Consider the following 13,129-nt stretch of genomic DNA (forward strand, 5'->3'; position numbering starts at 1 on the left):
TGGCTGAGAGTGGGATTCAGCAGAGGGAAGCCAGGGCTTCCCACCACCATGGCAAATGTAGTTATGGGATGATACCTGCTGCCAGTGCTAGGCCTCCCCAGTAATCCCCTGTTTCACATAGGTTGGGGGAGGGAGATGGGGAGAAAGGGTGCAAAGGGGACAAGAGACAGTGGATCAATGGTGGGAAGAGGCGTGATCTGGGGGCAAGGTGGAGCAAGGGCAAAAACAGGTGGGGAGGGGCTTAAGGCAGAAGGGGGGGTGTCCAGGGCCTCACAGCCACCTAGGTATGGCACTGCCTGTGTTGGCCTATTTATTGAATCAAATTCTTGTTCTCAAATTATGTTATAATCTTCCTACTTGTGCTAATTCAGAAAATTAGAATGGCAAAATTGTGGGGAACGGGCAGAAGTAATACTGCACGTTACAAGGTTCACCTTAAATACAAAGTAGCACATTCAATTATGAACTCTAGCAGTTGATTAAAGAATTTCATAGTTTGAGGAATTCTCAAGACATAAGAAAATTAAGAACTGAAATTAATGATTAACCATGCTCTAAAGGGCCCAATTCTGCACTCAATGGCAAGATGACAACAACTTCGGAATGAAGGGGATCAAACTTTTTCAAGGTACTTCTTTCTCTGCTTAACTAATATTCTGAACAAGTAGTTTCCATTTTACTAGCAAGTTAATCACTCAACTTAGCATTCAATTCTCTCCACAAAATTAACATAGGGGAATGATTAAATAACCACAACTCTGAACAGTACCACTAAAGTGCAGTTGTAGTGAAGAAATCATACAGCAATGGCTACTGTGGGCCCCAAGGCAAGGTGGAAGGGAGACCCAGCTCCACCCCCCTAGAAGGCGTGGAGTTAGGGTACATGGGGCAGAGACTAGGGCACACAGTCCTTAGCACTGCCCCCCCCCCCCCCCAACGCCTTCCACATGGAGTGGCACTGCCACAGCAATTCAAAGGGGCCCAGAACTCAGGTCACTTCTGCTGCTGAAGTAATAACTGCAAAAGCCACAGGGTCAGGGTCCGTTGAAATGCTGGAACCCTACGCAACTGCTCACTTTGTCTCCCACCCTGTCAGCAGGCCTGAAACCATTACACTGAGTTACAAACATACTTCATTAAAGGGTACTAGCAGCTTTACTCAGCATTGCTTGAGTCCTTACTCAATTGAGTTTTTATATAAAAGTAAAAATACATGGGCTATTTAAATGGTATTTTTTAAAACCAGTGTATTTTATTAAGTTATTTTTTACTTTACATTTTTTAAGAAATAAAATTGTTAAAATATTTCTATTTAATTTTTATACGGAAATTCCATCAAGTGTATTTTTTTCTTTATTCCTATAAACTGTTATTCACTATGTTTTGACAAAAAGGGCTTTAGTAAATTTGGTTTCCACAACATTTTCTTCTGGTTTACACACCTTAAGCACTGATTTAGCTATGCCAAAATATAGCAATCCTATTCCAGGCTCATACTATTTTTCTGGCTCAGCTTGGTTCAGTCTCTTCCAATATTCACTCAGTTATGTCTATTTTGAGGATTGTACTAGACTTGGCGAGTCTGCCTCTTTTCTGTTTGGTTTTATGAGAAGCAATCCAATGCCAGGCACATCATGTTTCGTAGTACAACCAAATCCTTATATTGCTTTGTTATGAACAGAGGAAGCTGTATACCATGATCCTAGCTCTTCCCATTTAGAAGAGGCTCATGAGCAGAAACCCAAACAAAGGCTCTAAAGTATATATCAGGTAGCATTTACCCTGCTATTTATTAGACATGCAGCGAGGCTAATTGTGGCAGTTAAAAAATACATTTTCATGTTATTTATAAGTTTCTCAAATTAGTATTTCCTTTCCTTTTTTTAAGCAAAGTAACATTTAAAAATATCCCACAACACTTAAATGTGACATTCTAAAAATGTAAAATGTTAATTCATTCTTACCTCTGAACTATAATCATCTGCAGTAGTGCAAATTTCACTGTCTGGCTAAAATAGGAGAAAAATACAAATATTTACAATGGTAACATTTCAAAATATTAAACATAATTTCTATCCAATTTTGTGTCTATGAATAGTAGTTAAAGTAATCTGATGACTTATGTCTAGTTAAAAATACCCATGTTATCCATTAGAATCTACATCATGAAAGCTATTCCTAGCTTTCTAAGGCCTTGTCTATACGTATAGGTGTGCCAACAAAGGTTCCCAGCGGAAATACCTATTATACAGGCAAAAGAGTGTTTTTGCCAATACAACCAGTACCAATATCCCTGCCAAAACTAAGCAGGGAAAGTGACATTCCTATACAAGCAAAAGTTTCTAATGTTGCCCGAGCCGCAGATACAATTATGCAAAGTAGGAAACACCCTCAATTTTCATTGCATCAGGTACCTTAGCTCAGACCTTGAGATCAAATCCACACACATGAATGCAATTGCAGCAAAAGGGCCTCAATTCTAAAAGTAACACATAGGCCCAATAAATGGTCTGATTTATTACCAAATTTGATTATTAATTCAGTACAAAGCATCAGCTTAAATTTCAGTATCTAAAAGGATTATTTCTACAATAAAACTTCAGAGATATTCACATGAAATCATATAGCATGTCAAAGAATACAATTTATCTTTCCCCCCCAAGCTAAATGATCTTACATATCTCATAGAGCTGGAAGGGACCTTGCAAGGTCATTAAGTCCAGCCTCCTGCACTCACAGCTGGACCTATCACCATCCCTGACAGAATTTTGTTTTAAATCTATTTGTCCCAGACCCTAAATGGCCCCCTCAAGGACTGAGTCTATAACCCTAGGATTAGCAAGCTAATGCACTAGCCACTGATCTATATTCAAAAGTTAATGCTCTACAGGCAAAAATGGTGTAAGTAATACACCGTGGGACATAAGCAATACTCTTTAAGTCAATTAGACCCTTTCCATTTACTCAAAGGGGTGCTGGAGAAGACCCCATATTAATTAATTATCAGGGAGACTTTCAAAGGCACAAACAACAGATGCCTTATTTCTGACTTTGATACAATATTGCCATTTGTGTGGAAATCTCCTTGGTAGGCCTACTGGAACCCTTCAGGTTTTTTTGCTATTCAAATGCCTTGTTTCCTATAAATTTCAAAATGTAAATAAAATGCATACCTTCACAAAAAATAAATTTAAAAACGGTTATATGCTACTGAGCTGGTGACACCCATCCCTGAAAGGCGAAGGTGGAAGGTGTTTCACTCCTGCTTAACGTACCTGACCCCGCGACCCCACCACACACACACATACACACACACTTTAACTTCAGCATTAGCTAAAATGACACTTTGGGCAGGTCTACACTACGGGGAAGGTCAAACTAAGGTATGCAATTTCAGCTACGTAAATTACATAGCTGGCATTGACTTATCTTAATTTGGGCTTCTGTGCCGTCTCCACTAAGGGCTCCTATTGACTTCCCTTACTCCTAACGGTGGGCAGTAGTACTGTGGTCAATAGGGGCACTCTGTAAATTTGATGTTGCGAAGACCAAGATGTTAACAGGATTCAAAAAAAAAAAAAAAACCAAGATATATTCAATGGAGGATAGGTTCATCAAGCTTTTGTCAGGATGGGCGGAGATAGTGATCTTAGCCTCTGTTTTGTTAGGGTTGGAAATGGCTCCCTTGATGATTACCTGAAGTTCATGCCCTCTGAGGCACCTGCACTGGCCACTCTCAGAGGACATGATACTGAACTAGATGGACCTTTTGTCCTACTCAGTATGTCCATTCTTATATGCTTATGAATTTTTGCCTGTTATACCTCTGTGTCCTATAGTGGAATATTCAGAAACAGGATTCTCTCTCACTCCCACACACAGACATTTGGGTAGTGAAATAACTTTCCATATAGACTCTTACATATAGATCTTTTAATAACCTGAAGAGAGGGTTTTTCTAATTATTTTTTATTCAATGTTCCATACATTTTCTAATGTCAAAAGACTAACTCTCACAACATTCTTCAGATGGAATGTTACAAACGTGGAAACTGAGGAAAGGGGCTTAAGTATCTTGCCTATAGATACACAGAGAGATTGTTTCAGAAAGAAGATTAGAATTGTTTCTTGGCACAAAATCTCCCACATACTCAGCAGACTTACAAAGAACTGATTATGTTACCCTAATAGGCCGCAGAAACTGAAAACTAATGATGGAATCCTTTTTAAAAGCCATATACAGCATTTGAGGAATAAGAGGTCTTTTGGAAGGGGGGTTTCCTTCTGAAGGAACCCCATCTATATGGCTGCTTTGCCTTCCAGAAAAGGCTCTTCCAGAAGTGAGGTCTTATAGGGATATGCAACTGAGAGGTAAGATATTTAAATTCATGCCTCATTTGTTAGCTCATTAACATGCCCCTTCTGGAAGGGTGGACCAGAGTAGATGCAGCTTGGAGGTGTTGTTTATGCTGCTAAACAATATTGACCTCCTGTGGTCCAGCAAATTCGCTTGTTTGGTACAGGTAAGTTCCTGAGGGTGCCAGACTAGAGGTTCAAGCTCTATTATAAAGGGACAGGATCAAAAAGATGAATGCTCTTAAAGCAACTGACTAAAGCAATCAATAAATGACCTGCTACTGAAATACTGTGCCAGGATTATTGTTACTGTGAAACAAAATTCCACATATCAGAAATTAAACCCATTCACATTTGAATTTATTATGGTTATTGACAAGCCTACATCAGCTATGAAAATGAATATAAAACCCCAACATCAAAAATCTTAAAATTAGTTTCTGAAGACTGACTAGCTATCAGCTGGTGAAGAAAACACCTTCAGTTTAGCCAAAAGTTTTGATGTACCTCACTCTCTGATTTACACGCCTGCTCACATCAAAATATTTAGATTAAAAAACTCCAGCATATTTAAACTCTCAGTGAACAAACTATACAGCCTTAAATTTCAACTAAATGCATTAAACAGGTTACCAGATTATTTCACTAATAGGGATTTAATCAAGCAAGATAAAATGGTGACTTTCGACAAAGAAATACTGTAACAAATTGGTAATGGACATATAATGACATTTCTTCCTTTTGAAAGTTAAGCTATACAATATGACAACAGTGAATCTGAGTTACATCTTACTAACTCCATACTGCACAAAAAAGCAAGTAATAAATGACATATCTTCTCATAAACACTTCTATCTTCTCAGTATACTTAGATTTCCAGAAAGCCTTTGACACAGTCCCTCACCAAAGGCTCTTATGTAAATTAGGTGGTCATGGGATAGAAGGAAAGATCCTTTCATGGATTGGGAACTGGTTAAAAGACAGGAGACAAAGGGTAGGAATAAATGGTAAATTTTCACAATGGAAGGGGGTAACTAGTGGCGTTCCCCAAGGGTCAGTCCTGGGACCAATCTTCTTCAACCTATTCATCAATGATCTAGAGAAAGGGGTAAGCAGTGAGGTGGCAAAGTTTGCAGATGACACCAATCTGTTCAGGATAGTCAAAACCAAAGGAGACTGTGAAGAACTTCAAAAAGATCTCAGCAAACTGAGTGATTGGGCAGCAAAATGGGAAATGAAATTTAATGTGGGTAAGTGTAAGGTAATGCATATTGGGAAAAATAACCCTAATTATACATACAATATGATGGGGCAAATTTAGCTACAACAGATCAGGAAAGGAATCTTGGAATTATAGTGGATAGTTCTCTGAAAACATCCACACAGTGTGCAGCGGTAGTCAGTGAAGCAGATAGGATGTTAGGAATAATTAAGAAAGGGATGGAAAATAAGACGAAGAATATCTTACTTCCCCTATATAAAACTATGGTACGCCCACATCTTGAATACTGCGTGTAGATGTGGTCTCCTCACCTCAAAAAAGATATATTGGTGTTCGAAAAGGTTCAGAAAAGGGCAACTAAAATGATTAAGGGTTTGGAACAGGGCCCATATGAGGAGAGGCTAGAGAGACTGCGACTTTTCAGTCTAGAAAAGAGGAGACTGAGGGGGCGATATGATAGAGGTATATAAAATCATGAATGGTGTGGAGAAAGTGAATACAGAAAAGTTATTTACTTGTTCCCATAATATAAGAACTAGAGGACACCAAATGAAATTAATGGGTAGCAGGTTCAAAACCAATAAAAGAAAGTTTTTCTTCACACAGTGCACAGTCAACCTGTGGAACTCCTTACCAGAGGACGCTGTGAAGGCCAGGACTCAAACAGAGTTTAAAAAAGAGCTCAATAAATATTTGGAGGTTAGGTCCACAGATGGCTATTAGCAAGGGGTAAGGTATGGTGACTAGCCTTTTGTCGAAGGCGGGAGATGGATGGCAGGAGACAAATTGCTTGATCATTGTCTTCGGTTCACCCCCTCTGGGGCACCAGGCATTGGATACTGTCGGCAGACAGGATACTGGGCTAGATGGACCTTTGGTCTGACCCAGTATGGCCGTTCTTATGCTCATACCAAGAATACGGTGTTGCTAGAGGCAGTAGGATGACAATGTGTTGGCTTTATTGCAGATGCAGCTACTCCAACCCCCTGAATTTCTGAAGGCAGACCTTTTCTCTTTTTCCCTTTTTACAACTTCACATTGGAACAATACTCAGAGTAAGTGGAAGCAGTGATGCTATGTCTCCCCAAATGTAAGAGAACGTTGATACACAATCACCTTTTTTCTAAGTACCATTAGTCAGAAATAAGGGTAAAGTATCATCAACATATATCTTTGCCCACCAATTCAAGCTCTGTATTAGAAGAACTAGAATTATTTCTCTCCTAAAACTCAGCATATTTGGAGCATCTTTTTTCCAAATGTGAGGTTTCCATTTACCTATTTAGTTTAGTTACCACTAACAAATATGGTATTCAAAAGAGCTGCACTTTGTCACACAGTGTTTTGCTCTAAAGTCGGGGTTCTCAACTTACTTACCACTGTGGGTGGTATATGCAGCTCTCTCCATGTTACGTGGGCCACAGACACACAATATATATACACAGAGAGAAAGCCATGCTAGTCTATATACTATCAAAACAAAAAAGCAGTAAAGTAGCACTTTAAAGACTAACAACATAATTTATTAGGTGAGCTTTTGTGGGACAGACCCACTTCTTTCCTGCTTTTTTGTTTTAATATATATACACTACTTCTATGGCCCTTAGGATGCCACACAGGCTGCCGCTGTGTGCTGACTGGGCCACAAAAGGCCTGTGAGCCTTGGATCAAAAATAATTGTTCTAAAACAGGGTGCACAAAGGGGAGGAGATGTCGCTGGGCGTGTGAAATTTCATAAGAGGAAAAAGCATGATCAGCTGCTGTGTGTCAGGCTCATCCATCTCATAAAAATGTTGAAATATGTTAATGTTTTTATGAATGTGTATTCACATTTATTTACCAATTAACTAAGTTTTTACATTCAACATACTGATTTTCTTACACTTGCTGAAAGGTTTTTTTTTTTTTTTCCTCCACATGAACATAACCAACATTTCCATTGGTTTGGATTACACTAGACAGGTGCGGGGAGGGGGTGCCCTGCTAACTGCATGGACAAAAAGTGGGTCCCAATGTAAAAAGTTCTCTCACCCCTGGCTCGGCTTCTGGCTCCTTAGCAGGAAACCTGGAAGCCCTGAAAACCCAGCTGAAGCTACAGTTTTCAAGTCTTCCAGGCTCCCAGCCATGAAGCTAAAGGCCTGACAGCCTGTGTTCAAGGCATGGATCTCAGGGTATGTTTACACTGTAATCCAACACCCTGAATGGCCCATGTCAGCTAACTCAGGCTCACGGGGCTATGAAACTGAAGAATCGATGTGCAGACGTGGGCTGGAGCCTGGGCTCTGGGCCCATGCCTCCTCATGGGCTCTAAAAGCCCAGGCTTCAGCATGAGCCCAAAGGGTTATACTGCAATTTTATAGTCTTGCAACCTGAGTCCCATAAGTCCAAGTCAGCAGACATGGGTCAGCGATGTATGTTTTACTGCAGTGCAGATATACCCTCATAGGTTAGGCTGCACCACTGCAATAGGACACCTGTGGGGCTCACATGTCTTTCTGGCTCCCTGCCACTGAGCTGGACTATCTGGCTCAATGTGTGATATACTTCATTCAGTGCACTAAGTTCCTTAACAACAGCTAGCAACAATCACTAAGCTCTCAGATGAACTCACACAGGAGAATGACAAAAGACAAAACATCCTATCACTTGTGGATGAACACTTTTCAAAAAAGGATCACCCTATATCCAATATGGCAGTCCTCATTCTCAAAGAAACCTGCACAAGACTTTCAAATAGATACCACTGGGATACACACACGGAGATACACATCTCATAGAACCTTAAATTCGTTCTTCTGCTAGACACTAACAACCACAGATTGAACAGAGACACTGGATTTGTGGCTTATTACAACAATATATCATACACAACACCCATCTTTTTTTTTTCTTATGACTAGTGAACAGTCTCTCACAGTAGGTGTTAACTACTTATGGGAAGCAATCTGTTCCATATTCCTGCGATACAGGGAGTTCCTTTCCCAGACTGGAAGAAGAGCTCTGTGTTGCTTGACAGCGTGTCTGTATCACCATCAGAAGTTGGTCCAATAAAAAAATGTTACATCACCCATCTTGTCTAATACCTTAGGAGTGACATGCCTACAACCACCATGCATACTGCCTACTCCCACAGCTGCCACCATAATTCAAGTCAGTTTCATAGTTACCGGACAAGGATGGCAGCACTGACACTGATCTAAATCACATCCATTTCATTGAGCAGATACTGGAAATCTGGGAAGCCTATTTAGTTTCAGAAACACCAGGTTTAAGGTTTTCTGAAATGAAAACTTTTAGCAGCCTGGTTCACAGGAACACAAACCATAAAATACAAATTTTGGCCAGCCTAATCTTGAATATGTCAATTAATGTCTGTGGTTCATTTTTAAAACTTAAATGAATTCCTTATACACTAAGTAAGGGAGGCTAACTCCAGGATAGATGTGCCCCATGGTATTTTGTGATCTATTTTCATCCTCATACTTACCTTTCTTATGTAAATACCTATAAGAAGTAATGAATGCAAAAAGAGAAGTTACTCACCTGTAGTAACGATGGTTCTTCGAGATGTGTCCCCGTGGGTGCTCCACAATAGGTGTCGGGCTCGCCCGGCGCTGCAGATCAGAAATCTTCCAGCAGTTTCTCCTGGATTGCGCATGCGCCAGCGCGCGCAGCCCCCCTGCGCGCCCCCGGCCGCATGCGCGATCCGGTCCCCGCCAGTTCCTTGACCAACCGCCTCGGATGCTCCTGAAAAACACAAGACAGAGATCCAAAGCGGGGAGGATGGGCAGGTGGTGGAGCACCCACGGGGACACATCTCGAAGAACCATCGTTACTACAGGTGAGTAACTTCTCTTTCTTCTTCGAGTGGTCCCCGTGGGTGCTCCACAATAGGTGACTACCCAGCAGTAACCCAAGTAAGGAGGTGGGTAATCGGTTTGTGTGCAGCTTGCCCCCGAGAGGACTGCTGTCGACAGACGGCTATCCTCTTCGAACACCCGAGGCAGGGCATAATGCTTGCCAAAGGTGTTGTAGGATGACCAGGTCGCCGCTCTACAGATGTCTTTTAATGCAATGCCCTTGAAGAAGGCTGTTGACGCCACCACCGCCCTGGTGGAGAGAGCCCTGGGCGGGGCCAGCAAAGGAGCATTTTGAAGCTCGTAACACATTTTTATACAGGACACAATGTGCTTAGAGATTCTCTGCGAAGAAAGACCTTCTCCTTTTGACCTGGGAGAGAGAGAGACTAGGAGCCTGTCCGTTTTCCGGAACGACTTAGTTCTGTCTATGTAGAAGGCCAATGCCCTCCTCACATCCAGGAGATGCAGGTGTGCCTCCTTGCCGGAGCTGTGAGGCTTCGGGTAAAATGAGGGTAAAACTATTCGCTCATTAAGATTGGACACCGAGGAGACTTTTGGAACAAACGCTGGGTGCAGCCTTAAGGTTACCGCCTCCTTTGAGAATACTATGCAGTGCGGCGTTGCCATCAGTGCTGTTAGCTCACTCACCCTGTGGGCTGACGTAGTTGCAAGGAGGAAGGTTGTTTTGTTTTTTTTTGTTTGTTTTTTTAAATCATAAGGAGACGTATGGGAACTGTGGCTAATGGTTCAAAAGGTGGACCCGATAGCGTGCTGAGCACCAAGTCCAAACTCCACAATGGTGGAAGTGGTTTCCGAGGGGGGTACAGGTTTACCAGCCCCTTCAAGAACCTGGTAACGATAGGATGGGCGAATACTGTGGGCCCTTCCTCTCTATGCTGAAAAGCTGATATAGCGGCGAGGTGGACCTTTAGCGAGGATAGAGAAAGCCCGCCTCTCTTGAGGTTCAATAAGTATTCTAGTATTACAGGTATAGGAACGTCAAGGGGAGCTAACTGCTTGGCGGAACACCAGGCTGTGAATCGAGTCCATTTCTGCTTGTAAGTCCTCCTGGTGGAGGTCCTTCGGCTACATTCCAGGACTTGTTGTACTCCCTCCGTACACGTACTCTTTAAAGAGCTGAGCCATGGATTAGCCATGCTTGTAGGTGCAGACCCTGAGGGTGCGGGTGCACTAAGGACCCCTGAGCCTGCGTGAGTAAGTCCGGCGCCACCGGTAGAGGGAGCGGTGGGCGGTCCGACGTGCAAAAGCAAGGGAAGCCATTGCTGCCGATCCCAAGCGGGACTATGAGTATCATGCGAGCTCTCTCCCCTCTGGCTCTGTGCAAGACCTTGTGGCAAATAGATTGATCTGGGGAAACCCCCATGTACGAAAAATGCACCGTAGCAGATCGGAGCGGATCTGCCATTCGTGCGTGATTGCGAAGCACCTGCTCAGCTGATCTGCTTTCATGGTGTGAGCGCCCGGCAAGTACGAGGCTTTCAACGTTATGTTGTTGGCGATGCACCAATTCTACAATTGGACTGCTTCCGCACATAGGGCACGGGATCGTGCTCCTCCTTGTCGATTGATGTAAAACATAGTGGAGGTATTGTCGGTATTGAATCCCGACTACTTTGCCATGTAGGTAATCTCGAAAATGTTTGCAGGCGTTGAACACTGCTCTGAGCTCCAGCATGGTTATGTGCAGTGTCTGTTCCGCAGGGGACCATAGCCCTTGCGTTACCTCGCCGCCGATGTGCGCTCCCCATCCTAGCCGTGTCTACACGTGCACGCTACTTCGAAGTAGCGGCACTAACTTCGAAATAGCGCCCGTCACGGCTACACGTGTTGGGCGCTATTTCGATGTTAACATCAACGTTAGGCGGCGAGACGTCGAAGCCGCTAACCCCATGAGGGGATGGGAATAGCGCCCTACTTCGAAGTTGAATGTCGAAGTAGGGCACGTGTAGACGATCCGCGTCCCGCAACATCGAAATAGTGGGGTCCGCCATGGTGGCTATCAGCTGAGGGGTTGAGAGACGCTCTCTCTCCAGCCCCTGCGGGGCTCTATGGTCACCGTGTGCAGCAGCCCTTAGCCCAGGGCTTCTGGCTGCTGCTGCTGCAGCTGGGGATCCATGCTGCATGCACAGGGTCTGCAACCAGTTGTTGGCTCTGTGGATTTTGTGTTGTTTAGTGCAAGTGTGTCTGGGAGGGGCCCTTTAAGGGAGCGGCTTGCTGTTGAGTCCGCCCTGTGACCCTGTCTGCAGCTGTGCCTGGCACCCTTATTTCGATGTGTGCTACTTTGGCGTGTAGACGTTCCCTCGCAGCGCCTATTTCGATGTGGTGCTGCGCAACGTCGATGTTGAACGTCGACGTTGCCAGCCCTGGAGGACGTGTAGATGTTATTCATCGAAATAGCCTATTTTGATGTCGCTACATCGAAATAAGCTACTTCGATGTAGGCTTCACGTGTAGACGTAGCTCCTATGTGGGAGGCGTCGGTAGTAAGAAAAAATAGAAATTTGTGGTTGGTGAAAAGGCACCCCCCACTAGCAGATTCTTGGGGTTTTCCCACCATGCCAGGGATCTGCGCACCTCTGTTGTGGGCCACACCACCCTGTGGACAGTGTGGGATGCCGGTTTGTAAATGCTCGCCAGCCAATGCTGCAGGCTTCACATGTGCAACCTGGCATTCTGCACCACAAACGTCGCTGCCGCCATGTGGCCCAGCAGCTGTAAGCATGTTAAGACCGGCACCGTGGGGCTGTATGTGATGACTTGCACCAGCGAACTGATGGCGCGGAAGCGTCGGCGGGTAGGTACAGCCTTGCTGTGATAGAATTTATGCGTGCCCCTATGAACTCTGTATGTTGTGTGGGTTTGGACTTTGACTTTGCGAGGTTGATGACTAGGCCCAGCGAAGAAAAACATGTACGCTGTGATGTGTATCATGCGTGAGACCTCTGCCTTCGAGGCCCCTTTTAGCAGGCAGTCGCCCAGATATGGGAAAAATAAACAACCCCTGTCTGTGCAGGTAGGCTGACACCACTGCCAGGGTTTTGGTAAAGACTGTGGGGGCCGAGGAGAGGCCGAACGGAAGAACCCTGTGCTGGAAGCGCGACTGGCCAACTGTGGAGCGGAGGAAGCATCTGTGTGCCGGGTGGATTGTTATATGAAAGTAAACATCTTGTAAGTCGAGTGCTGCAACCCAGTCTCCATCGTCCAGTGCCGTGAGTATCAAGGCAACTGTAATCATCCGAAAACGTTGCTTGCGTAAGTAGCGGTTGAGGCCCCGAAGATCTAAGATGGGCCTCCAGTCTCCTGTTTTCTTCTCTGGTAGGAAGTAGTGTGAATAAAAACCTTCCCCTGGAATTATTCCGGCACTCTTTCCACCTCCCCTATGAACATATGGTGATTCACCTTCTGCTTGAGCCTCGCCTCATGGCAGCGTCCCTGAGGTGAGGCCTGGTGGGAGGCTTCATTGGTGGAAGCGACTGGAAGGGGATCACATAACCCGTGGCTATGATCTCCAGCACACATTTGTCTGTGGTGATCTTTTGCCATTGGGAGTGGAATGGTCTGAGGCGATGATGGAACATGAGATGAGAGTGGCATTGAGCGAGGCTATTGATAGTGCAGCTCCCAACATACCCGTCAAACTTGTTGCCTTTGGGCCTGACCCGAGGGCGTA

At 44.1% G+C, this 13,129-nt stretch overlaps 1 protein-coding gene across 6 annotated transcripts in view; it reads right to left on the reverse strand.

The window, feature by feature from the left end:
* AKAP9 (A-kinase anchoring protein 9) overlaps nucleotides 1-13,129 on the reverse strand; it is a 252,463-nt gene that overhangs the window by 181,867 nt on the left and 57,467 nt on the right. For all 6 annotated transcript variants that reach the window (XM_074984762.1, XM_074984761.1, XM_074984760.1 and 3 more), the window contains exon 3: nucleotides 1,965-2,009. In XM_074984762.1, coding sequence (XP_074840863.1) covers nucleotides 1,965-2,009 — 45 coding nt within the window. The remainder of the gene's footprint in view (nucleotides 1-1,964; nucleotides 2,010-13,129) is intronic.

Source organism: Carettochelys insculpta, chromosome 2, assembly GCF_033958435.1.
Source record: "Carettochelys insculpta isolate YL-2023 chromosome 2, ASM3395843v1, whole genome shotgun sequence".
Classification (NCBI taxonomy): domain Eukaryota; kingdom Metazoa; phylum Chordata; order Testudines; family Carettochelyidae; genus Carettochelys; species Carettochelys insculpta.